The 27,616-nt window shown below is 51.1% G+C and overlaps 1 protein-coding gene across 2 annotated transcripts in view; it reads left to right on the top strand.

Annotated features, from left to right (window-relative positions):
• Nucleotides 1-890: 890 nt before the first annotated feature.
• Col5a1 (collagen type V alpha 1 chain) overlaps nucleotides 891-27,616 on the top strand; it is a 150,466-nt gene continuing 123,740 nt past the window's right edge. For both annotated transcript variants that reach the window (XM_032902980.1, XM_032902979.1), the window contains exon 1: nucleotides 891-1,387. In XM_032902980.1, the coding sequence (XP_032758871.1) occupies nucleotides 1,279-1,387 (109 nt within the window). In that variant the 5' untranslated portion in view covers nucleotides 891-1,278. The remainder of the gene's footprint in view (nucleotides 1,388-27,616) is intronic.

Raw genomic sequence — 27,616 nt, 5'->3', positions numbered from 1 at the left:
GAATCTGAACGCCTTCTTAATTCACTCTGATTCTTTCTAAACAAACCCTGAAGGCTTTGGAGAAGGGCAGGGCGGTGAGTCAGGCGTTTGCAGGGCCTCCTGGGCTTGGAGAAGTCTGGGAGAACTCTGGTCTTCTGCTGTAGATGGGGAGCTGGGATCCCCTCTCCTTTCTCTAGCTGTCAGGTCTGGAAGGGGGCTCCTTCTTTTCCTTAGAAGCGGTTGGGCCACCAGGGACAGCAGAAAGACGGTGGGCTGGGATTTGAGACTGACTTTGACCTGATCAATAACTTGGTTATCCCAGGTTCACGTAAGGCCCCTCTGGGCATCCCTGACATTCTGGTCGGTGGAGAGGTGGAAGGCGGGTCGCCAGCGCTGGGTCGGCCTGTCAATCATAGTCTAGGGAGCCCCTTCTGGCTGAATTGCAAGTTGAGTCTCCGCCCAGAAGAGGAGCTCTCGGAACTCCTCCTTAAAGAGAAAGTTCCGCGTGGTAGTGCAATCTCTCTTTTGAATTCGAGCGATCTAACTTAGGGGGTCCATCAACGCTGATTTTGGAGTCTGGCCAGGTCGGTGTACCTGAGGCGGGAAGAATCTAAGACCAGTGTGGGCCATCGGGGTCCAGAGGCCGCCGCCCAGAGCTGGGAGAAAGAACGGGGGCGCCGCCCCCGTCCCACGTCCGCTCCCGCCCCGGGCCAGCCCCTTCCTAGCCGCGACTCGCCCGCTATCCCCACCCCCTCGCCCGCGGCGCCCAGTGGGAGGCGGGGGCTGGCCTTGCTGAGCCGGGCGCAGGGCTCTGATTTGCTGCGGGCGTGTGGGGCGGGGGGGTGGGGGTGGAGGATCGACAGCCTCCGCGGTGTCTGCCAGCATCGAGGGAGGGAGGGAAAGGGGGAAAAAGTGTTGGGCGCCGAAGGCGAGGTCCGCACTCCTCGTCCCCGCGGCTGGCGCAGGACCTCATTCCAGCGGAGCGCCCACGGGGAGCGGGTCGCGGGGCGGCAGCGGTGAGGAGGCCACGAGACTAGAAGGAGGAGGACAGGGAGCGCGCGAGCAGCCAGCGAGGGGGTCCTGGCCGTCCCGGGCCATAGTCGATCCCCGCGCCGTGGGCGAGCGCGCCTGCCGCCTCTTCCAGAACACCCACCGCCGCGGGGGAGATCGGGCGGGTGCCGAGCTTCCTATGACTCCCTGAAGTTGTTGCGCTCCCCTAGCATCCGCCACCCGGGCCGTATCTCTGGTCCTCTTGCATCGTGTGCGTCCCCCACTCCCCGGCCCGCGCACCCTGCCGGCATGGACGTACACACCCGCTGGAAAGCTCCGCGCCCGGGCGCCCCGCTGCTGTCCTCGCCGCTGCTCCTGCTCCTGCTGCTGCTGTGGGCGCCGCCTCCGAGCCGCGCAGGTAAGAGCGCTCCGGGCGCCGGGGACCGGACCTCGGGGACTGCAGGAGGTGCGCGAAGCCGTAGCGCCACTGTCATCTCGGGCGCCTTCGCTGCCGGCCTCCTCCGAGCCTGCAGAACTTTCCCCCTTGGCCTGTGGAATGCACCGGGCAAGACAACGAATACCATTCGTTGGGGGCCCAGGAGAGGGAGCCGGGCCAACTCCATCCCGGCGGTGTACCGCCCCCTCCTCAAACGGGCCAGCTGGGTGGGGCTGTTGGTCGAGTCAAGGAAAAATCTGCCTCGTGTTAGATCCGAGCAGAGGTGGTCACACTTTTGTCCCCAAATCTCTCATTCCCTGTCCCACATCACAGGCGACCCGTTGCATCCCACGCAACCCTCCAGCAGAAACTTTCCTTTTGAAAGCTGGGAAGGGCCGCCCCCTAGAGTCAAGGCCGTTCAGTTCCTTGGGGACTCCTAGGGGTGGAGGGGGATCCCAGAAGTTTGAATCCCAGCTTTGGACTTCCCTCAGCACACACCCTCTTGCTTGTCTGAGCTAACTTTCTGCTTTCCCAGGGGACAGAGTTCCCTGTAGTCCCTGCTAAGTCTTCAGAGGGCACTGGGGAGCCCTGTGCGGTAGGCCAGCCCTACTCCTAGCCTGACCTCAAACCTCCTAACCCCTCAGAGGTAGTTTTCTTGGGCTTACTGCCCAAAGATGGGATGAATAGGAAGCCTGGCCAGGAGAGGGCCTTGGAGTCTGGGCTGGGAGCTTCTTAGATGATCTGCACATGTGAGGCTCCTCCTGCCAGCCTGGGCCCTCTGAGGGAGCCCTGCTCCAATGGGAAGACTCAGGGAGGTACTGATTGTCCCTGTCCGTATTTCAGCGCTTCCGGGCTCAGGTCTGGGCAGGCATGTTACTCTCAGCATCATTATTAGCTGGGGGATAATCTTCCCAGACCCCTTAAACACCATAGCTCAGGGTGGCACAGCGCCAGGCATGTGCTGATATGGGAAGGTGAAGGTGGTTAGAAAGGAGTTCAGGCAGCGGAACAGCCGGTTGGCTGCAGCCAACAGTGGTCAGCCCTTGCCCAGTGACAGGGCTCTTCTTAGCTTAGCTGGTGCTTCCGAGACTAGCGGGAGAATCAATTTCCACATCCCATGGCCAATTACAATATTCTTCTCTTGCTTCCTGGCACCAGGAGTGTCCAGTGGGTACAGGATGAGCAAGAGTGGGGATGAGAAGGGCCCCAGGGCCTTTGGGGACAGAGGGGGAGCTTAGGCTGATGATCCCCACTCTACTGGAACTTGGACCAACTGACCTGGAGTGATGAAGTCCCTCAGGAAAGTGTGGCGGAGAGACAAGGTGGGGCAAGCCTCTCTGCCCTCCACCCCACAGTGCTCCCCTGGTACTTAGTCCTGCCCAGCTCCTCCCCATGGGCACCCCAGAACCTCAGGAAGGAAGCCTTCAGTGGAGCCCTCACGTGGGAAGCTGGGGTTACCACTATCATAGTTAGGGTGTTCCTGGCTCCAGTCCTGCCTTGTCCTGTGGCCACCCACCTCTCTGTTTCACTCTCTCACTGTGCCTTGTGCCCCCCCCCCTTGCTGTTGAGGGTGCGGCCACTTGGAAGGGGCTGTCTGGGTCCTGGCTGTGCTGTTAGATGTTTTGCTTTGGACAAAATCGACTTTTAGAAGCACGTACAGACATTGAGGGCTCCGGGAGGCTTTCCCCTCTGCTCCTGTGGTGCGACCCACTTTGAAGTCACCCTCAGTGCGTGGCCAGAGGGGCAGCAGTCCACTTTTGATGTTGGCAGGTCAGGAGAAAGTGCAAACAGACCCTGCTCTGCCCTACTCTGCTCTCCCTCTCAGGATCTGCCAGATGTTTTCTGAGGTTTCTGTGAGCACAGCTCTTCTGTCTCTGTCTTGGCCAAGTGTGTGAAGGAGTGAGAAGTCCGATTGCTCTGGGAGCGGCTAAAAGCCTTAAAGGGGGGGGGAGGATGAGAAATGAAATGTGACCCCAATATTTGGAAATTGAGGTCATCTCCTCCATGTGCTATTGGTGGGCTTGAGTCACATGACTGCTTTTTTGCAATAATTTGCAGAGAAAGCCAGCCAAGTTTTGGGAGACTTGACAGATACTGAATGGTTAAATTTCCTGTGACTCAATGAGTTGGCTACAGGGACATCCTTGGGCCTTCCCTCCCCCCTCCTCCCTCCCCTCTCCTCCCTCTTCTCTCTTCCCTACATCCCTCCTCCACTTTCCCCACAAAGTCCAGTCTGTAGAAGTCCCCTGTGTCTGTCAGGGTGTATTACTCTGGCCACAGGGTTGGAGCTGTGGGCCCGCTCCAGCTGTGTGGTAGATGAGTGCCCTCCTGGGGCTAGCTCACGGCCTCTTCTCTGATGATGTTGTCTTGGGGGCTGGCCCTGTGGTGCTGGCCAGAGACTGCTCTGCACCCCACCCCGTAGATATTTCTGGATGCTCCTCAGAGCCACACCCTTAGCCGAGGGCAGTTGATGCCCGCTGCCTGCCCCTGCCTCTGGCTGGAAGCCTCTTTCTCCATCTTTAAAAATCAAGCTGTACCCTCTTGTAGGGTTACAGTTGTTGAGTGGGAATCCAGACTGTAAAGATCTCACCTGGTCCCCACACCGCACAGCAGGGATGGTGAGTGTCGCACAGTGGGTCAGGGAAACGTTATCTCCCCTACCCCAGGACACTGCTGTAGTCTGGGGCTGCCCAGCCTGCCTGTCGAGTGCTCAGGAAACAGTTAATACTGGTGGCTAGTGTGCTGGTACCTGTCTGGACAGAAGCTCGGCAGTAGAGCAGCAGAGATGACCAACCCGGCCAAAGCCCCAAGTGACGGAGTGACGGGCTCCCCTCCTGCCCAGCCCTGGCCCACTCGTTCTATGCTTTGATCTCACGTCCATTTCCTACTGGGAAACACAGTACCCTGGGCTACAATCCCAGCTTGGGGGCACAGTCCAGGCAGGGACCTGGGGGACAGACAGATGGGCTATTCCGTTCCACCAGTGCAATGTTTACACTCCTTCTGCTGCTCCTCCTGCACCTGCCATCTCTCCTCCCTCCTCTGTGCCCTTCCTTTCCCTCTTTCTTCTTTCCTCCCCCTCCCTCCCTCCATTTCTCTTTCCTTCTGCAGGAATCCCCATCTCCTTTTGGACCGCCTAGGCTCTTCCCAGTCAGCAGAACTTTCAAGTACCACTGACTTTTAACTTGCACTGGGTCTGGAGGTGCTGGGGGTGGTGGTGAAGGGGTTCCTCACTCCTTCTCCGCATCAGACCTCTTTCTTCTTGTTCTTAGGCCACCTCAGACATGCTGGGCCCTGTGAAGCAGCTTTGGAGGACATCTCCAAGGGGGTCCCTGAGGGTCTGACCCTTTTGCTTTTCATCACCATCCCTCACTGTGCCTCTCCTTCTGGTTTAATCTTGCTCTTGTTGAATATTCTAAACGTATCCCAGGAGGTTCACCCCTGACGGAAACGCCCTCATCAGTGGGTAGGCAGGTCCCAACTCTTGTCTGTCTTGTCAACCTTACACCAGCAGAGCAAAAATGCTACCAACAAAGAAGTAGTGGTTCCCAGGGCTTTGCTAACTCTCAGCTGTCCTCTTCCTGGTCAGGATGGGAGTGAGCGTGTCCAGGCACCATGTTAGCAGGACACAGTACAGACCAGACAGGCTTTGACTTTGCCCATGGGAACTCTCTGATGGTTGTGGGGGACAGTCCTTGGTGGTGCTGCATCTTCAAGGGATGTGCATGGCTGAGAAGCCAGCATGTACTGTCTCTGCCTCTGAGGTTGAAGCTTAGCTAGGATGAATCTCTGAGCCTCAGTTTTCAATCCTAAAAAATGGGAACACTAGCACGTGCCACTTTGAGGGGGGTCTGAGACTGACTGGGTAGCCCTGCCTTTGTCTCTTAGGCTGACATAGGCACTGGGCCAAAGGGCCATCTCACAAGCTGTGGTCTGTGTTTTCAGTGTTCCCTAAATCCTCTCCAAATGTCATGATTCTAGAAGCTTGGGCAGAGGAACATGTGTGCAAGGAGGTGCCATGCAGCTCCTGTCTTTCTGCCCTGGCTCTTATGCATTTGGCACCCTGGCCAGTCCCATCATGGAGGGATTGTAGTCACCTGAGGAGTGCGTGTATGAGAAGGCACTGGACAGATCAATTTCAGGGTTGTTCTCATGTGTGTCTGAGCATGTCAGGCTGTGCATGTGTAATGTGCATGCCCATGTGGGACCCATGTCTGTGCTCATGCCTGCCTGTGTAAGCAACTGTGTAAGTGCACATATGTGTGGGAGTATGAAAGCACACACATGATGCATGTGTGGTTTCCACAGCTGTCCTGAGAAGCTTCTTTACTCTGTGCAGGGTGGGAGGTGAGGAGATGCTCGTGGCCCTGGAACTCCTGGAGCTCCCAGTGGTGCACAGAGCCTGGGTCCTGCTATAGAGTGGGCTGGTCTACTGATGAGAGCCATGTCATGGGACACCTGGGCTCCTCATTTAGTTGTATTCTCCTATGTAATCAGTGCACACATGGTCAGCACTTTGCCAGATGCCTGTAGCAGTTCTGGCCCAGCTCTTGGATGTGCCAGGATGCCACAGATAGAGCCTGCCTGGGCCCTTCTCACAGACCGTCTTGTAGTCACTGGAGGACATGGTCTGACTGCAGACCTGGTGTTAGCGGAGGGGTAAAAAGGTGGCTTGGAGGTTGGGATTTAGCTCAGTGGTAGAGCGCTTGCCTGGGAGGCGCAAGGCCCTGGGTTCGGTCCCCAGCTCCGAAAAAAAAAAAGAACCAAAAAAAAAAAAAAAGGTGGCTTGGCTGAGGCAGCCTGTATGTTCATCCTGGCCTCGATTCTTCCCAATGGGGTACTCAGTGGCCTGGGCCTCAGTTTCCCCCTCCTGAGCAGATGGATATATATGCTTATGAGGACACTAGATTGCGTTGAGATCAATACGCAGTCCTATGAAGCACAGACAAGCTGAATGATCACTGTTATGATCACTGGGGCTCTTGATAGGCTAGCAGTTGACATCGCCAGCTGTGGGAGTCACAGAGGGTCACACTGGGTCTTCAAGATGGGACAGACACGGAAGCAGTGCCCATTTGTGACTGTTCACCCTGTGTGGAGGCCGGAGCTCTGCCTGCCTTGGAAGTCTGTCCCAGTGTGGACCGGAGCCCTCCATGCCTCTCCCACTGCATCTGCCCCACCCGATGAGGAGGATCTGGGGTCAGGAGGGGCAAATAGAGCATTCATGGTTCCTGGCCACCTCTCCTGGGTCTGGGGAGGGAGTGAGGGGACGAAAGAACAGGTGGTGACACATTTCCAGCTCACTTTCTGTCACCATGTCAAGTAGTCTGAGCTCCTGTGAACATAGTCATTTTTCTGGGATATTTCCAACTTCAGTGATGACCCCACATTGGTGGTAAATGTTACCAGTTTAGTGACTCAGACCTAAGACATGAACCACAGACTGACCCACTTTCCTTAAAACGTAATAACTTGGAGTTGCAGGGGAGAGGTGCTTCTGGTCATGACATGGATACTGTTACTTCCTGACTATAGACCTGTTTCTCAACATTTTTTGTATTGCATTTATCTATTTGTGTGTAAGTGTATGTATGTGTGCGTATGTGTGTATGTGTGTGTGCATGTATATGCATGTGTGTATGCATGTGTGTATGTGTGTTTGTGTGCATGTGTGTGTATATATGTGTGTGTACATGTGTGTGTATGTGTGTGTATGTGTGTGTGTGTGTGTGTGTGTGTGTGTGTGTTCATAGGACAACTTGCTGGAGTTGGTTCTCCTCTTATCATCGGGGTTCCAGGAATTGAGTCTAGGTTGCCAGGTTTGACAGGAAGTAAGTGTCTTCCTGTCTTTCTGAATCCAGTGCTGGCTTCTTGTGGGCTAACTTGGTTTCCCATCTTTTTCTTTCCTACCAGTGCCTTGGCAATAGGGATTTCAATAACATCCTTAAAAAAGAAAAAAGGAAAGAAATGAGTAGCACAAACATGACATGAAAATGTGTGTGCGCCTGTGTGTATGTCTGCATGTATGTGTGTGCCCATGTGTCCATGTGTGTGCTTCTGTGTGTGTGTGTGCACGTGTGTGTATGTGTATGTCTATATGTGGTGTCTATGTGTGTGTATGCGTGCATGTGTGCCTGTGTGTGTGCATATGTGTGTGTGTGTGGTGCTGGGGATAGCTTAGGAAAGCATTGACCTCCCAACATGACTGGTGAGCATCTTAGCCTACGTGGGCATTGTACCGTGGTGAGAGTCGAAAAGGCGAGAGCCTTGTGTTACAGTGAGGAAATTGGAATTTACATCTCATGGCCTATGTGTGTTCCAGGGCATAGGTGAGCGACTGGTAAGCTCTCCCTGGCTGACAGGACCTTCTGGAGTAGGGTGCATGAGGGGACAGATGCTTATATGGATGGTTCTGTCAAGTGATGTGCAGTTAAAGTGGGAAGCAAGAAAATACTCAGCAGCCTTTGGGGTTTGTGCCAGTCACTGGGGGAACCTGTCAACCTGAGACACTTCCTACCAACCCCAAAGAGGCCTTGGAGAGTCAAAAGAAGGCACTTGGCAGTCCCTGTGGAGGACTGGCCAATCAGAGTCCAGGCTGTCTCCAAAGCCCTGTGCTAAGCAGCCTGGAGTCCACCCTTTGCACAGTTGAAGGTAGGTACCTCTGGGTGAACGCAGAGGGCACTTTCCCATCGTTCCTTTTGGCTCTTATTCATCCTCATTCTAATCCTGCACCCCAGGCATGGCCTGGACACTGCTTATGCTCCTCAGACATCTTTGGGTAGGACATGGAGGCTCTGCCAGGCCAGGTCACAGGAAACCATGCAAGCCTCTCTCTGCTTCTGTGGTCCTCACTAAGTCATATATTGGTATATGGCCATGCTACAAGCCAGTGTAGGTGGCATCGGCCTGGCCCCTTGTTTCCTTCAGACAGAAGTGGGTGGTTCAGGAAACTTGACAACAATTCTTCTCCCTTTCTGATACAGGACGGGGACCCCTGAGGCATCCTCCTTTGGGTTGGGGGCAGTGATTCAGGTTATGCCCAGATACATGCTAAGCCCAGCTCATTTTCCTCCATTGTCAGAGCTTGTAGAGGGCAGTGGCAGACAGTGTGGGTGTGAAAAGCTGGCCACTGCCCCAGTATGGGACAGCCTGCAATGGTGGCACAGTGGCCATCATGGGCACAGGAAGAGCCCCTTGAATTTAGTCTGGCCCTGGGATGCTAAGTGAGATGGGAAGGGCCTTGGGGGAGGTGTTTTCTCAGCTCTAACAGGGCTTGAGCTTCAGCATGGGAGGGCCTGGCTGGGGAAGCAGTGTAAGAAGCAGTGTGAAGTCTGGGGATGCCCCACCAGCCCCTTCCTTACACGCTTCCTTCCACTGAAGGATCAGGACACTCCCCACTTCCTGTCTGCGGGCTCTATCCAATCTTCTCCAAAGGGAAGACTCTTGTATACATCCCAGCGGGTCTTAGGGATCAGGGCTGGGCTGCGAGGTTCTGGAGATGGCATGGGTAGGGAATCTGTCAGCACTGAGGGTAGTGGGAGAAACTTGGTCCAAAGAGGCCCTATATTCTGCAAAGGCCTCAGGTCTGCCTGCTGCTAGCTTGCCTCACCCTCTGCCTCTCCATCCACACCCTAGATTAAGGAGATTGTAGTGACTCTTTGGGCAGATGTCCCTAAAAGCCGGCCCTCTGGCTGAACTCCTCCGCCTCTCTGGATTCTGCCTGTTGTTGCCCACAGGCTCTCTCTCTCCCTTAGGCTACGCTAGTGTGGTCTTGAGACTGCACTTTCTTATTGGTGACACATCTGCGTGGGAAGGATGAAGGGATGGAGCTTAGAGTGGGTCAGTGCCCTGGAGGCCCAGGCCAGAGGGGCAGAGGACAGCTGTTTCCCACACCCTCAGACATCCAGTTCCCAATCAGGGGTTAGGAGCATCTTGCCCTTCCCTGTGTGCTGGGACTTAGCACAACAGAGGCACCTACTGTGCCTGGGTTTTCCCATCTGTAGAGTGGACACAAACACTGCCTCATCACCGAGGCAGGCTGAACAAAGACTGCAGAGCCTGCTGTAGCTCTTCTTGTTGTGTGATACATATGAGATCAGTACGTGTCTGAGCGGGGCACACAGGGAGCCTGCAGAGTTCACACGTGGTACTACACTGCCTGGAACGCATTAAGGAGCTGCAGGGAAGCCTGGGACCATCCCACTGCCAGATACCCAGGCGGATGGTGCACCCTCCAGCCCCTTCTATCCTGAGTAGACTGAAACCGAGGGCCTGAGGTGCTTTCCTGGAGCTTGTCTGGACTGTGTATCCCTGAAGCCTCTGTCTGCTGCTGCCTGGTGAGCTGAGTGGTAGGCACAGGACAGGCTCCACTCAGCCAAGCCTGGGGCTGAAGGATCCCAGTGACAGCCTAGCGTGTGACACAAAATGGGTACCCTCTGTTCTGTGCCCTGTATCAGGAAAGCTGCATCCCAGATGTTCTGTACTGTCAGTCCAAGTGCAGCAGGCTCTCCCTGCGGCAGCCCTGGCCTAGAGAGCTGGTCCCCAGATAGCTGAATGCTAGTCCTTTGCAGAGAGCCCGTGGCTCTGCCAGACATGCCTGGTGTTCTCTGGGCTTGAGGAAAGTAAAGTAGGAGATCCTTCCTTCAAAAGGGGCCTGAGAGGCTCAGCAGGGGACCTAGGATGAGACCAGCAGGTGGAGCCCAGGCACCCACATCCTCAGTGGCCGGGATCCTGCCTTGTAGATGTGAGTTTCTTCACAGCCAGTCCCTGGTAGTTGCCCCAAATCTGGTGCTAGTGATCAGTGGAGGGCACAGCGGGATAACTCTGGGCACAGCGGGCAGTCCCCGCACGACTTGTCCTGACTGCCAGCTCAGTTGTACTTCAGGCACTGGGTGAGAAAGTTCAGCAGACACTAAGAGAACTCGGGGACCCTGGAGGGTCCTATGGATCAGGAGGGCGTGTTTAGGCTCCTGGTGTGGACCCTGGAGCACGCCAGTTAATCTCTCTGAGCTGATCAGCTTATCAATGCAGTCCGGATTGTTTAACTGGAAACAGAGCTGACAGTAGATAGGACCAGAGGTAGTGGGGTTGCTGTGGACATCAAGCCCGTGGTGGTGAGTGGGCTTGTCTTTGTTACTGTTTGGGATCGAGGAGCACCCCTTAATTTCTGGGATGGGTAAACTGCTGTGCGTGGGTCTAGTACTGCGCCACCTCAGCCACAGTCACTTCCTTAGGCCGAGGGGTCCCAGTGGTGATGAGGGTGGCGTCACCCTAACTCGAACCCTAACCCTAACTCTGGGTCACATCGGGGCCATTCCACCTTCCCCTGCACCTGACACCTAGAGGTTAGTACAGAAGGTGCTTTTCTGCCCAGGAGTGGGAGGGCAGGCTGGCCGCTGTGGAGGGAACTGACAGATGCGCTGAGGGAATGCTTATAGAATATGGGGTCTGATCTCCAGCCTCAGGCCGCTTGCAGATAATTAAGCTCAGTTGAGTTGGGGATTTCTGAAATCACAGGTCAGGAGGAGAGGGAACCAGCGAGAGCCTTGATCCCACCAGCCGGGGGCGCTATTCCGGCGCTAAGGTCTTCCTTTGCCTCTGATGGCTGGAAGGCCATGGAGGGATGGCTCATCCAAGGCTCTCTTGGATGACCACCAGAATTCCCAAACATCACGCTTGGGTGGTGTGCAGACAGAAGAGCCCACCCCAACACCCGGCGGGTGCTGTAAAATGCCTCCAAGTCATCGTGTTAAACTCTGGCTTGGGGCTGAGGAGACGGTCCCTGTTCGTCAGCAATGACTGAAAATGGGCTACAAGCAGAGATCTCTTTCCTGCCCTTTTAGGCCTGCCCCGTTTCGTCACTGTTGCTGGCTTTGTCCATGGGGAGGGGCAGTCCTGGGTCTCCTAGCTTTGGGACTGCCTGTCCTCATATGCCCTGAGACTCGCTGAGTCCGGCCTGTGGACTCCCTTACTCCGCCTCCTCTGCTTGGGGCTAGGGCTGGGCCGATTGCAAACAGCTGCTTGGCCCCTGAGGCAGATTTTCAGGCTCCAGGAGGGGCTGCTGTTCTAGGGCACGGACAGTGTGGCAGAAAGGCCACATGGGATGTCGTAGGGGAAAGCCTCTCTGCTTGCTTTTTTATACCCTAGGAAGACTGAAGGACCCCTGTAATCAGGTCAGGACAGGAGGGTCAGCCTCAGGACTGGAGCGTGAGGAGCTGAGGGCTCCAAGCAGGCTCTGGGGTCTTGCTATTCCCCAAAGCTTCCCCCAGCTCTGGTAACTCCTGTGTGGGTTAAGGTAGAGGGAACCTTCCACACATGAAGAGGCGAGTTTGTCCAATGGTCACTGTAAGTGACAAGAAGGACTCCCCCAGGTTGCTGCCTCCTCCTGCTTCCCTCTTCCCCCTTCTTGCAACCCCTCCTTTTTCTTCTTTCCCTCTTCTTCCTCTTCCTACTTCCCCTCCACTTCCTACTCCTCTCTTTCCTTCTCAGTCTCTCCTTCCCGTACCTCCCCACTCCTCCTCCCCATTCCTCTCCCCTCCCTTCTCCCTCCTCCCCCCACTTCTCCCACTCACCCAAGTGTTTTCCTACCTAGACTGTCCTAATGGCGTCTTCTAAACCAGGGCTTTAGCCCTCTTTTCGTGTGATCCTGGCTCTACAGATATGTAAAACAGGCACACAAACCAGACATTTGCTGATAAGTGTGAGGAAGTTTATTTTAAAGCAATTCTTTGCTATTCTTATTATATCATATGCTAAAGATGGAACCAAGTTTGCATGCTAACGAGATAGGTACATTTATTTATGTCTATGAAGATTAAATCTTGGCCGAATATTGCCATGGCTGGATGTATAGTGGCCTCAGTGTTTTTCAGAGGTGCTCAATATCTTGATTTTATGACCGTCAATACCGAGAATGCGGCTTCACACAAATGCGTATAGTACAAGTTGGCAGAGGTGTGTTTGGGGCCATTTGATAAATCATCGGAAATTTCACCGTAATCTCAAGCCAAAATCCACTTATTTTTTTTTGTTTGTTTTCATGAACAAAATAATTTTGCTTTGATGCTCAAACCAGCAGCTCAAATGGCAACTTTTGAAAAATCAGACATTGTAGCGTAATGTAACTCAAAGATATTGCTAATTTGCTATATCCTGAGGGATGGTGGTGGGGAAATAAGAAAAGCTTGTGTCATTTGTTTGTGATGAAGTCGTTATGCCTCTTTAAGGGCAGGAAACATTACACACAGACGAAGCATTGGGGCCCTAAGGTGCAGTAGTCTGGACTCTGAGCTGAGGCATATGTACGTCTGGATTCAAGGTCGTAGTGAGGTCATACAATCCACCATAGGTGGGCACTTGCCAGAGAAACCTTGGATTCATGGTGCATTTGACTTGAAATTAATTTTTGGTCATTGTTCATTTAGACACCTGTACTGTTGCCAAACTATTTCATGACACTCCTCCATATTGTCCTGTGACCCATGAGGCATTACAGGCTTCACCACCCCCATCACGTCTCCATTTCACAGATGAGAAGACCAAGACCCACAGAAGCCCTGCAACTGGTGAGGGGCAGAGCTTGAGCCAACTGCGTTCTGGGAATGACTGTCAGCCTGAGGGGTGGCATTCAGGCTGGGTGTCAGAGCCAGTAGAGAAGGCTGAGGCTCAGGGCAGATGACAGTTTAGTCTCCACTGGAGAAGGCATTTCCCCCTTTTTGTTGGGGGTCTTTATCCCTGTGGTAGGAACCAATGGGAGGGTGAGGGGATGGTGGCAGGATGAGTGGTCTTGTGTGAGTGTGTATGTGTATGTATGTGCATGTGTATGTGTATGTCTGTGTTTATGTGTGTGCATGTCTGTGTGTGTGTGTGGTCATTGGGGCTGGGGTTCAGCTTCCTGCCCCCAGGCCTTCCTGAAGTACACAGCCCTGGGTTCCTGGGTTCTGCTCCGTCTGATCTGTCTGTGGAGAGCTCTGTGGGTTTGCTCTCCATGGCATCCAGCTGTGAGTAGCCTGTTTGTTTAGGAGTCTGAGTCACGGTTTCCATTTTAGTGGAAAGAAGGTCAGATAGTGGGGATTATGGCCAGGTAGGGACTGTCTGTTCTATCTCAGTCGACAGCTGATGAAATGAGTGTGGGGGCTGCTCTGGGAAAGCCAAACGCTGATAGCAAGAGTGGGTGGGTTGCTGGACCTGCCCCCCCCATAGGCCGGGTGGGGGTTGAGTCATCAGTTAGAGGGTCCAAGACTTAAACTGCACAGCTTAACGATAAGCTCAATGTGGCCAGAGAAGTTGAGCATGGTGTAGCCCACTGTTAAGTCATGAGCTTCTGGAAAAAACAATTAAAAGCTCTGAGAACAACGTCTGGTGACCTGGCTGTCTAGTGTACCCCACGGGCTCTGGTCCTGTAATTGGTGCTTGCTGTCTAGGCCACTCACCTGAGCCCATGGTGTACCCTGGACACTACAAGGGAGCCTGAGGGAAAGATCAGCTTGTACCTCTGATCTTAGACATTTTGGTCACCCAGTGGGCCAGAGTTCCCAGCACACAGTAGCAGAAGCTGGCCTAGCTCTGTGGAGGGGCAGTGAGACTTGGAACTCAGGTCTCTGGCTGTAGGGGGAGGAGAAAGCATCACCTAGAGGCTCGGGGCAGCATTGCACCTCAGGGCTTCTTGCCATTTGAAATTGGGTGTGGCTTGGGTAGTCAGTGTGACTTCAGGCCTGTGCCTTAGTTACTTCATGTGTGCAGGGTGGAGTCCTCATCCAGGGATGATGTCCCCGTCCTTCATCGGCTTGTGATGGGGATCTAAGGAGGCAGAGTTGAGGCCACCAAGAACCAGACAGGTCTGGAGTTTGCTGTATCTCGTAGTGGACCAGCATGGGGCATGCCTAGTGAATCCTTCCTGGGATTAGCTTGCAAAGTCCAAGGTGTCCGCTGAACAAGAGTTTAGCCATGCTGGAGTAGCAATTGGTGTTGGAAGCCTAGGGAAGCCCTGGCCCACACTGCCTATGCCACTCTGGGGCAGGGTACAAGAGTCCTGGGAAGGTAACCTAAGCACTGTAGAGCTGGGCCATTAGGCTAGATGTCCTGATATCTGCAGGGATGGGCTGCCCAGTGTTTGCCCAGGCACACCTAGGGACTAGAGGTTGGCCAAGGAACCTCCTCACCAATCTGTGGTGGGTCAGAAGGTTTGAGGTCCTTCTGTACTGTCCCCTCTTCAGACACAGATCCCGACCTAGAGTTTCCCATCACAATTCCCGTGGTGATTTGAACCACCCTGGGCCTTTCAGTGATGCCGAGGAAGGTAGCAGACTTGAAGCTGACCATGGCGATGGGCATTTGCATTGTGGCATAATCTGACTGATGTCTCCAGAAAGCCCTGTGGCCCTGCACATAGCTAAGCATGTCTTGTCTCCTCCTGGTGACAAGGTGCTTTTTACCTGCTTTCTTTATAATCCTAGGCCAGCCTCAGACTTACTATGTAGCCTCAGGTGACCTTGAACATCCGATCCTTTTGCTTCCACCTCACAAGTGTTGCGAGTACAGCTGTATGCTGCCACCGTTTTATGCAGTACCAGGGATTGAACTCGGGGCTTTGTGCATTTTAGGCAAGCACTCACCAGCTGAACAGCACTCCAAGCTGTGACTTAATTTCTGTGTACCCTTCACACAGTGTGGCCGCTATCCTGCCCCCGGAAGGACTTTTTAGGTGAGTGTGCCCACAAGGAGCCAGCCTGGGGTTGGGTTGACACTCACCTGGGCCCTCTGCCCTTCTTGCAGTTCTCTGCTGACCAGCTAACCCTGCCATCTCTCAGAATGTTCATTCCCCAGATGCTGCTTTTAGACCTAACTCATCTGATTCCAGGATCAACCATTCCACCCTGAAAACCTTCCAGCCTCATTTCGCAATGATTTGAATACTGCCTGCCCTGACTCACTCTCTCTGGCTGCTTCTTTCTGTGTGAGTCCCTGCCTCTACCGCTTTGAGGGTGGAAAGTGAGATCGTTAAAGGACTCTGCACTCTAGACACAGGCATGCTCCCAGCCTCCCTCCCGGGGCTAAGACTAAGACACCAGGCCCCTGCCGGGTGCTCTCTCTGCCTCAGTGCTCACGCCTGGTCAATACCTTGGCCAGCAGATAAATTCCTTGGCACAGAGGCAGTCTGATCTCTTTCCAGTCACTTATAAAGTTGTTTCCTGGCCTGGCTTCTCTAGTGGCATTGCAGCCAGGGCAGAGCCACAGCCACTCAGTCTTGGCATCCCACTGTCCCTTCCAAGCAGCTCTACCCCTGGCCCGTGTCAGATTGAGTGAGTGCCCGGATGTTCTCACAACCTAACCTGTCTGGTTCTTGCCTGTTCAGTCATCACCTTCCTTTCCGTATTGGCCCAGGGACACCCTCCATCTGTAGATATCAGAGGAGCTGGCTTCTGTTTGCCCTGTCACTTTTCCTGACTCTTAGCTGGGAACACAGAGTTCTCTGCCCCCATTTGTGGACCCCTCCCCATATCCCTCAGTGATTCATGGGTGAGCCCCTCCTACATCCCTGGGGAACTTCACTGGTAGGGCTTCTCTTATATTCCTGGGGGTTATGGTGGGGAGGGGTCACACACAAACATGGGTGTTGATGACATAGTAGCTTCATTGGCAGGGATTCTGCCTGGGCCTCTCCACTCTCACCCTCACAGCTCTGTGGCTTTACCTTGTCTCTGCTCTCATTCCTGGTCTCAGTTCTGACAGCTCTTCAAGGGAAGGGCCCACTCAGGTGGGAGACTGCCGATGAGCTCCCAAATTGTTGCCACAAGTTCAAACTGGAGTCTAAGAGAACCTTGTCTGCTTCATTCCCAAGGCTGCTGTACACCTACTAAATGTTCTGCCTGTTCTGCTAAGCTCCGAAATTCAACACAGCAACACCTCTGTGGGCACCGGGAATGTTTAAGGCACCGTGTGCGGCTTTGCCAAGGAGTGGTTAAGAGAACCTCTTTCCTGCAGTGTGACACAGTGCGCTGTATGCACCTGTAATCGGCACACGACTGGCACGGTCCCAAGGAGAAGAGTGACGTCCTGGCTGGGCCATGGGATCTTTGAAATCTGAGCTGCATCCTGGAGCTGGTGACGGCAGCACCGTGGCTTTACCCATATGAGGTCTAAACTACCTATGCAGCTCTGGTTCTCATGCCCGCCCAGGAGGGAGGAAGAGTAGATCCCATTTGGGTTGGGTCTCCAGGAGCTCCAGGTCAGTCTGGTGAGAATAGGGCCAGCAGAGGCAGGTTCCCACTGAGGGTGGCCTCCCCATATGTTTCCCTCCTCCTCCTTTAATAATAATGATGATATATACATATACAATACATATATAATATATACACAATACATATACATATATATCATATACATACATATACATATGCACATACATCATATACATATACATACACATACATATACACATATACACACAATACACATACATATACAATACATATACACATACATATACATCACATACATATACATATACACACATCATATACATATACATACATATACATATACACATATACACACAATACACATACATATACAGTACATATACACATACAAACATATACATATACATATAAAATGCATATACACATACACATACAATACTTATACATATACATATACAATATATATATACATACAATACATATACACATACACATGCATATACATATACACATACACATACAATGCATATACATATATAATACATATACATATACAATGCGTATACACATACACAAAACAATACATATACGTATACAATACATATGCATATACAATACATATACACATACACATACATGTATAATACATATACATATATATGCTTTGTGGTGAAAGATGCATCTCATTGCAATGGCCTTGGAAAAGAGGAAAATTAATGAAAGGTAGCTAAAACCACTTATAATTCTCAAAGTCAGAGCTCATGGCCTGAATAAAGAGAAGAAAGAAAGGAAGGAATTTGTCACAATGGCTGTCGAGGGAGCACCTGGATGTTGTTCCAGTCCCTGCAGACATGCTACCAAGGGCCCTGTGCTCATTGGGTGCCCTCCCTGAATATGCTGTCCTTGTGCCGTGTGTGCTGTGGGTGTCACCACACCTACCCGACCTCTGTGAGTACTGGATTTGCTACAGTGCCTCTCTTACGATGGACATTTGGGTGACCCTCATGCCTCAGATTCCAAGCTACCTACTGCAGAGAAAGCTGCTGCAGGGGTGGCTGGAAAGAAGGCTCTGTCCTCCTTCCTGGGCTGCATTTAGGGAGAAGAACATGTTGGGGGGGCTGGTGAGCAGTGTACCCCCATTCCATGTGAGCCAATCATCTGTGGGTGAAAGGCGTATAACCCTTCCCCTTAAAAGTCAGGACTTTAGGGCCTAATAAAGGCTGCAGTTTCACAAGGGCCTTGGAAGAAGGGATTAATCACTGAACTGGGCTGGGATAATGGAGAAGCCATCTGGGGCAAAGATGCTTCTGTCTACCCTCCTCTCTCACTAGATTAATTCCTGATGGATCAAAGATGGGAACTTAAAAAAAAATAAAACCACAAAACCACTAGAAGAAAGCAAGGGAGGTAGATGTTTATGATCATGAGGCCACGGTGGGGGTGGGGCGGGCGGGAATGACATCGTTAGTGTGACGTAAACCTCAGAAACTGTAAAAGAGAATTGTTATTTGAGCTTTTCTGTCTGTCTGAAGGTAAAGGCAGCCACCAATACAAGAAAAAAGTGTAAACCCACATGCCAGGAAAGGGGTCAATACGGTATCATATGCTAAGAGTTCCCACAAATCAATAAAAAGTTCAAAGGTCAAATCAGTTCTCTGAAAGGAAAACCTTTGCAATTTTTATACATTTGAAACTTTAATAAGGATAGCACAAAGGTGAAGCCAAGGCTACACCATGCACTGTCAGCTGAGGAAGTGAACACTTGTATCTTGCCCCTTTACAGTAGTCAACCAACAGTAGCTATTGAGATGTTAAAATGCGTGGGCCCTTTGACCCAGAGGCTCTGTCCCTTGGAGTGTGTGATATTCCTCACTCATGTGTGTGCAAGGTGCTTCTGGGAAGAGCAGGTGTTCAAAACACCTGCATGCTCGCCAAGTGGAGTCATTTGTCCAGATAGGCTCTCCTTAAGTAGCCCAGGCTAGCCTCAGTGCATGCTGGGATCACAGGCATGCATCACCATGCCTAGCCATGGGGGATGCATTTAAATCCGTGTGCCCACAGGACAGGAAGGAGCTCAGAATTCACTGAGCAGTGCCCATCTTCAAGAAACTTGAGATGAAGCCTAGCAAAGAAGAGGGCTCCTCCCACTGTGAGCCCTCCCCTTCCGGGGAAAACACCCAGATCCATGGTTACACATGTGTCAATCAAGGAAAGGATGCTCAAATATCTGGACTCGGGTTTTCCCACAGAGCGGGTAGCAGGTCCCCAGGCCACAGTTCTTCCCTACTTCTTTTGAGAGCTGAGTGCAGGACCCCAGAGGTGTTCTGCTGGGAAGCAGGCAGATCTCCAGCTACAGAAAGACAGAGGCAGTGAAGTGTGAACTGGCTGCTCTGGGCTGTGTGCCTTTTGGTGGAAGTAACAGTAAAAACAATCTGCGGCCTTCGAAGTTTATACAGCAAGGGCTGGGGCGATGGCTCAGTGGTTAAGAGCATAAGCTGTTTTTGCAGAGGACCGGAGTTTGGTTCCCAGGGCTGATGTTATGAGACTACAACCACCTGTAGCTCCAGTCCAGGGGAATCCAGTGTCCCTTTCTGAGCTCTATGGTACCTGCATGCATGGCACACACACATCCATGCACATGATGAGAAGTGGGCTTTTAACTGTTCCTGAAGCTGCCAGGCCGTGGTGATGCAAGCCATTAGTTCCAGTACTTGAGAGGCAGAGGCAGGCAGATCTCCAAGTTCAAGGAGACCAGCCTGGTCTACAGAGTGAGTTCCAGGAGAGCTAGGGCTACACAGAGAAAACAAAAACAAAACCAAACCAACCAACCAAACACAAGAGCTCGGAAAGCGAGCCCAGGATAAGTCTGCAATTGGCTCATTGATGCACCTTCTCTGTGAGGTTGTGGAAGCGCAGCCTGCATCTGAGGACTGCCAGGTCTTCATCCATTCATGAGGTTCCCACAAGCTTCATCGAGCGTCCTTGGAGATCGGGCTCTCGGGGTTCAGCGAAGGCCCCTGGGTCTGTTCTGCTCAGACGCTGCAGCCTCTTTTCTGTGGAGTGGCTTTCGGTGATCTGTTCAGGAATAAGAGTCCTCTGGCCTGTCATCGGGAACTCATTGTAAGTACAGCCACTGCACCCCACCCCCATCCACCGGGCCATGCATTCCAAGCCTTCCCGCGGGATGCTGGAAACCACAGTTACGGAGAAGCCTGGGTGTGCTGCGATTGTTACTGTGTATGCATACCTGTGGCAAGCATTCGTTCGCAGACTGGGCACAGTTCCAGAAGGACAACTGCAAAGATGGGACAGTTGTAACAGTGTGTTATAGTAAAGGTTATTTTAAATGTCTGAATCTGAGACTCTCACTGTAGTTGAGTTAACCGGCTCTGTCTGGTGCTGGCTCTGGGCTGCTTCAGCCGTGGGCTGTTGTAAATGGAGCTTGGGTGAACATATTTCCAGGAGATCCTTCCAGTCTCTCCGATTGTGTCCTTAGGGTGAATTCTGAGACACTTACTCACATGCCCAGCATAGGAATAGTGGAGCCCTGAAGTTTTCGAATTCCATTCCTGCCACAGTGGGCAGTTACCATCTAACTACCACATCCTGGGTGACGTGCTCCTCAGACGTCAAGGTAGACCTCACCTGTAAAATGGGTGTGTGGTTCAGTCCACCACGAAGAAGTAACCTCCCGTTTCTGCAGAGGCAGCAGGGGATGCTTAAAGCTCGAGACCCAGCTTGGCCCTTTCTTACAGACCTGAGACGCGTGCTAGGCCCCTTAGGCCTTTAGGTGACTGTGAGTGTTTCCTAGTCTAGAGAATGGGAGAAGTACTTCCAAGTCACGGGTCAACATGCGTAGCTGAATGTGTAAGAACAGCCCATCTACACTCCACAGTTCATAGCTGTCCTTCCGTGAGTCAGAAATCATGATGCAACCTTCTAGAACCCAGTAGACACCTAACGGATACTAACCATTCTCCTATTCTTTCCTTCCCTTTCTGGTCATCTGTATTTGACCAGAAGTCCTAGTTGGGGCTGGCTGAGCAAGCATTCCACATTCTGCCAGTGCCAGGGTCCTCTCCCTGCCAGGGGTCCCACTGGGTGGCTGTGTTTGGGATACACATCACAGCTGGAAGCATCTGTAAGGTAGTGGAATGGGCTGTGTGCTCCTGAACACTGGGGAGAGAGACAGCCTGAGCTGGAAGAAGACGGTTGTCATGAAAGGCCTTATCTCATCCGTCTTAGGAAGGCATTGTCCAGAATGCTAATGGTGTGCAGCCCAGGAGGGCTAGCCACAGCTCGGGAGCCTGCAGAGTGATGTAGAGCCCCTTCCTATCTACTCTTGGGAATAAGGCCGAGAGAGCCAGTGTGGTTTACTCATGAGACGGGATAGTGAGTGTTCAGCCATGGCCGGGGCTTATCGAAGGAAAGAGTCTATTTCCTGCTCCTCAGCCTTAAGGTCACTTCTGTCCTCCACAGGACTGACCTTGAGCCTTGGAAATGGAAAAATGCTTTCTGGTCCTGGGGTGTGGTGTGAGATGCTTATCCAAGGGTCAGAATGACCAATGCATGGTTTCGCATCATGCAATTGAATTAGATCATTTTGGAGTCATGCAGATAATCAAATAGAGGGACAGGAAGCACTGGTAAGAAGGTATCCGTCTACTCGCTGTTGTAAACAGTAAGCAAACAGTTGGAGACAAGCCAGGCAGCCTGTACACAGAACTGGCAAAATGCCTCCTGATAGGGAGGGTGCAGCCTGTGTTCTAACAGAAGCATCATTCAGTCCTGGAGAACCGTGTGAATGGAGGATGTGCTCACGATGAAAGGCTGTTGGAAGCTGGCATCTGTAACCTGAAAAGAATCCCACGTACCTCCCTGCTCATCTTGCTGTCTTTTTAGCAGTTAATAGGCATTAAGATATCTTCAGGGGCCACTTCCCTTCTGTTTCTAAAGCCATTTCTTCTGACAAGAGAATTTAAGGCAATGCCAGCTTGCCGCCCTGCTGGGAGGAGCTAGCAGCCAACAGACACATTCGCCTTTTGTCCACATTTCATCTGAAAGGACAAGGGTGAGGCAGACCCAAGACGCGCCAAGCGGCCCTGGGCGGACTAACAGCGTAGGGTGGCCTCCTTCAAATGCCAGTCTCCTGTGATACGTGCACAGCCCTGAGAATTGAAAACATGGTTTTGTTTTAGAAAGGCCAGTTGCAAATTGCCCATTATCAAGGCAAAGACCATGGGCACTGGGGCCATCTTGCTGTTTGCGGTAGACACGAAGAGAGAAGGGCATTTATCTATGTATCTGTGTAGTGCTGCTTCCTGCTGGCCACTAACTGGCACTCGCTGCCTGTTTAATATGATATCAACGCAACGTGTTCATATGGAACCATTAAACGCTACCAAGAAGAGGAGAAGAAACAAAAGCATCATAATCTCTTAAGTTGTGGTGATGGCAGTTGGCAGTGATGGGGACTGTGGTGCTGGTGCTGATGGTGATGGTGGTATTGATGATGATGGAGGTGAGAGGTGAGGATGGTGGTGATGATGGTGACGATGGTAGGAAGTGGGTGCTGCTGCTGCTGCTGATGGTGGTAGTGGTGGTAGTGATGACAGTAAAGATGGTGATGGTGATGATGTTGGTTTCTATTAATTGTAGTCAAGCACACTACGAAGTGAATACCTTGATACATTTGCTTTTTTTCTGTTTATCTGTGCCTTTATGTGCAAGCTTGGGATTACATATACTTTGCACAGGTGTTTTAAACTAAAACTCTGATGAGCAAGAGCAGGGTCAGTAAGCAAGAGATAAAGAAGACTTCTTCATTCTGATAAAGTCCTGTATGTAAAACCTGTGCTGAGCACAGATCAAGAAGCAGGGCGAGGCCACAAGCTTTCCATGTAACCTCAAGTGGAAATCCTTACCAATGCAATAAGGCAGGAAAAGGAAACAAAAGGTGTGTAGACATTGTAAGGAAAGAGGAAGGCTGTCTTTATTTGTAGATGACGGACGGTAGTCTAAGGAAAAACCCAAAGGAGTCTACAAAGCAGCCTCAAAAGCTAAGAATACCATTTAGGACGGTAACAGAGTATGACACCAATATACAAAAGTCAGTTGTACTTCTCGACAGAAGTAAGAAACAACGAAATGAGAAACTTAAAAGCATTACAACAGCATCAATGTGGAATTCGTGAACCTAATAGAATAAAGCAAAGCATGTGGGTTTGTATAGCAAATATTACAGAATATCACTTAGCAAAATAAAAATTGTAAACATACTGAGTTATTACCAAGCTCACAGATCAAAAGACTCAAATCATTAGTGCATCCTTTGTCCTAAGCTGACCCATAGATTGAAGGGGATTGAATGTGGGTGATTCTGAACTTTCTGTGTATGTAGTATGTGTGTGTGTGTGTGTGTGTGTGTGTGTGTGTGTGTGTGTGTGTGTGTGTATGGTGTGTGTGTATGGTGTGTGTGTGAATGTGTATGTGTATAGTGTGTGTGTATGGTGTGTGTGTCTGTGTGAATGTGTGTATGTATGTGTGTGTGTGAATGTGTATATGTATAGTGTGTGTGTGTGTGTGTGTGGTGTGTGTATGGTGTGTATGTGTATGGTGTGTGTGAATGTGTGTGTGTGTCTGTGTGAATATGTGTGTGTATGTGTATGTGTGAATGTGTATATGTATAGCGTGTATGTGTAGGGTGTGTGTGAATGTGTGTGTGTGTGTGTGTGTGCACGCGCGCGCGTGCGCAAATGTGCATGCTTGTGTGTGGAGGCCAGAGTCTGATGGTGTCTTCTTCAATTGCTCGTCTTATTTTCGAGACAGACTCTCTCACTGAACACAGAGGTCATCAACCCTGGAGGATGCTGAGCTCGAGGAAGTTGCCTGCCTGTCCACTCCCCAGCCATGCCCCAGCACACAGCAGCATGGTCACAGACACACATCATTGGCCAGGCCAGGCTTTTATGTGGGCTTTTGGGGAATCTGAGGTCAAGTCCTCATACTTGTGAGACAGGGACTTTACTGACACCTCCCCAGATTGTGTTAGGGGACTTGTGCTGTGTTAGTGTTAAACAGTGCTTCTCAGTCTTCTAAAGCTGTGGCCCTTAATACAGTGTTTCATGTTGTGGTGACCTCCAACTGTAGCATTGCCTTGGTTGCTTTGTTGCTACTTCATAACTGCAATTTTGCTACTGTTATGAATCATTTTGTAAATATATGATATGCAGGATATCTGATATGCGACCCCCAAAGGAGTGACAAGCCATAGGTTGAGAGTGACTGGATTTACGATTGTCATCTGTAGTGACAAAGGCCATGCAATTTGGCATAAAGGCACAGACTCATGGATAGGACAAAGTAGATGAGCAGTGTACACACACACACACACACACACACACACACACACACACATGTACACACGCACATCCATACATACATACATGTACCCATGTGTGCACACATGCACACACACTCAAACACACACATGCACACATGTACACACATGTGCACATACAATTCACACATGTACACATGAACACACACATGCAATCACACATACATACATGTACACGTGCACACACAGATGCATATACACATGCACATGCACACATTCACACACACGCATACACATACACATACACATACACATGGGCATGATCATTTGTCATTTGTTTGCTTCTTTGTTTTGAGACAGGGCCTCACCGTGTAGCCTTGTCTAGCCTCAAACTCAGAGATCTACTTGCCTCTGCCTCTGCCTCCAGGTTGCTGGGATGAAAGACGTGCCGTGCCTGGAAAGATCATTTGATTTTGATCAAGGCACTAGTGGTGGGAGATAGTTCTTATCCACAACTTGTGTCCTGGAGGTACAATTACAAGGCATGAACCTTACTTTGATATACAACAGTCAGGACTTAGACCCAAGAAGGATAGCATCGGTTTTGAACGTAAGTTAGGACAGAGTTCTAACCCGGGGAAGCCACAGAAGCCATGAGCCACAGCAGGTGGGAAGCAGGCGGAAGCCCCACACTTTGCAGAAAATGGAGAGATAGTTGTAGTAAGAGATTTGCAAAACACATATTGATACAGTGTGTGTGTGCGTGTGTATGCCTGTGCGTGTGTGTGTGTGTGCCTGTGTGTGTGTGTGCCTGTGTGTGTGTATGCCTGTGTGTGTGTGTGTATGCCTGTGTGTGTTTGCCTGTGTGTGTGTATGCCTGTGTGTGTGTGTATGTGTGTGTGTATGTGTGTGTGTATATGCCTGTGTGTGTGTATGCCTGTGTGTGTGTATGCCTGTGTGTGTATGCCTGTGTGTGTGTGTATGCCTGTGTGTGTGTGTGTGTGTGTGTGTGTGTGCCTCTGTGTGTGTGTGTGTCTGTGTCCATGCTCCCATGCACACATGCCTGTATGCATACGTGCAGATGCAGTTTCAGATGTGTGGTGATCCTGTTTTCGCTCCTCTCCTCCAGGGTGCAATGCCTGCCCCAGTGTAGAGGGCAGAACCTGCACTGGAGGCATTGAATCCCTGCTAGAAGACTGACACCCTGTCCCCCAGTGAACCGAGAATCCCCATCCCCATAATTCCCACTAGAGAACCCCCTGGGTTTCTATAGCCTGACGTCTGCAGAGGTAGGTCCATGGCTTTTAAAGCCAAGGTTGAAGAGCTGGTAGTGTGTCCTGTGGTTACATGCATAATTCACTTTCCAGAGACCCCACCTCTGTTAGAGGGAGGGCATCACTCGACAGACTCTTGAATTAAAGAGCTATGCCTGGTTTAAAATGCTCACACTTAAATCCTTTTGACTATTTTTAAAAAGGAGATTGTGCTAGGACTACACTGATACTCACGCTGCTCTTCAGTAGATGAAGATGTGACAAGCACACGTGTATCCGATCTTGGATCCATCCCAGTCTATCCACCCCTGGGTCATTTGTTCTAGATTGGGGTGTGGGTTCAGAGTTTATTGATTTCGGTTACCTAGGTCAACACAGGGCACTGCATGCTATCAGTGTCTCTGAACATGGTTGTGATCACTTAGCAGTGGGTTCTGGCCACCTTATCATGTTAGGCTGCATGGGTTGACCCATCCCACTCCATCTTTGCAGTGAGCTAGACAGGGAAAGCTTCTTTGGATCCAACCAGCTCCGTCCTGATGAGCATGGACCTTGCCTTTATCTCACAAGCAATCTTGCACAGCCTGGCACAATACAAACCTTTCTACACAATCTACCCCAAAGAGGAGATGGCAGGCTAGTGTGGCCTGGCCGCCGTATCCTCGCCAAGATCCTGTAGGCCTCCTTCCCACTCAAGGCTCCCGCCACTAGTGGTTGCCTTTAGCACCCAGCACACATTTCTTTATTTGTTGGCCGGTTCATTTGTTTATTGGTTAGTTAGTGGCTGGTTCATTTGCTTATTGGTTAGTTAGTGGCTGGTTCATTTGTTTATTGGTTAGTTAGTGGCCGGTTCATTTGCTTATTGGCTAGTTAGTGGCCGGTTCATTTGCTTATTGGTTAGCTAGCTCATTGGTTGATTGACGGGCTGATTCACTGGTTCATTGATTAGACGGCTGGTGAGTTTATTTGTCAGTTGGGGTGTGTGTGTGTGTGTGTGTGTGTGTGTGTGTGTGTGTGTGTGTACATTGGTTGATTAATTTTATTCCTTGATTTGTGAGTTGATTAATTTGCCTATTAGTTAGTTGGTTGACGTTTTTTCTTTCCCTACTGGTTACTTGCTGGATGGTTCATTTGTTCATTGGTTACTTGGTGGGTGACTCATTTGTTCATTGGTTAATTAGTGGGTGGTTCATTTGTTCAATGGCTGGCTAGTGGTTAGCTCATTTGTTTATTGGTTAGTTAGTGGGTGGCTCATTTGTTTATTGGTTAGTTAGTGGGTGGCTCATTTGTTTATTGGTTATTTAGTGGGCGGCTCATTTGTTTATTGGTTATTTAGTGGGCAGCTCATTTGTTTATTGGTTATTTAGTGGGCGGCTCATTTGTTTATTGGTTAGTTAGTGGGTGGCTCATTTGTTCATTGGTTAGTTAGTGGGTGGCTCATTTGTTTATTGACTTGTTAGTGGGTGATTTATTGGTTAGTTTCTGGGTCAGTGGACCTTATCGGCACCAAGGATGGTGCCCCTCACTGCTGTGAACCTTAAAAGCTCTGCCAGAATATCCAGGAAGGTTTTGTTGCTGGTGGTGACAGACCATCCATCTGGAAATGGTCGGGATAAGACAGCTTTGACCTTGTCTGACTCCAGAATGAATCAGAGGTGGCACGGACCTTCAGCGTGCTAGGACATAGCACATGATCATGGGACATTGCTGAGGAAAGGCAGTATGGAGCTGCCTTGCAGGTCTCAGTGACCCTATGCGTGGCGGGACCCTGAGAGGGTCTCACTTGCCACTGGCACAGTTATGACATCATCTCTTAACACAGGTTCATGGCCATATAGATGCTCCATATAGTGGCTCAGGTTCAGCCACTCCCTGAGTCCTTCCAGTCATTGGTGTGGCTCTACAAACCACACCCACTCAAGCACCACCAACCCACGGGCATAATCTGTCTCCTGGCATCATCCCCCACTTCCTCCAGAACAATGAGGTGAAACTCTTTGAGGAAGCAAGATGAACCACTTGGTTCCTTACTCTGCTCACAATGAGCATATTCTGCTGGCAATGCCTGTATTCAAGGGGCCTGGCATTCAGCCTGTCCCTCTGTGACACATCTTGTTTGGCAGTTGGCTGTAGGCACGATGTCCTTGACACAGGTTCCATTCTGTTGTGGTCATAATTCTTTGAGAAAGGACAGGGTGAGAGAAACTTGTCTAGTAATAACCATACATGAAGAGCAGCAGTGGTTGTCGAAAAGGAGAAGAAGATGCTGAGCGGATTTGGGAGAAGCTAGACACCTCCTCTCTTCCTTCTGCTGCCTGGTGTGGGGCACTCCTGTGCTTAGCCCAGTACTCACATGGTCTCAGAGTCTGCATGGTGGCATCTGCCGATTCCCATATAA

Source organism: Rattus rattus, chromosome 5 (genome assembly GCF_011064425.1).
Source record: "Rattus rattus isolate New Zealand chromosome 5, Rrattus_CSIRO_v1, whole genome shotgun sequence".
NCBI lineage: Eukaryota > Metazoa > Chordata > Mammalia > Rodentia > Muridae > Rattus > Rattus rattus.
Note: the sequence above shows the minus strand (reverse complement) of the source record. Positions and strands in the feature narration are given on the sequence as shown.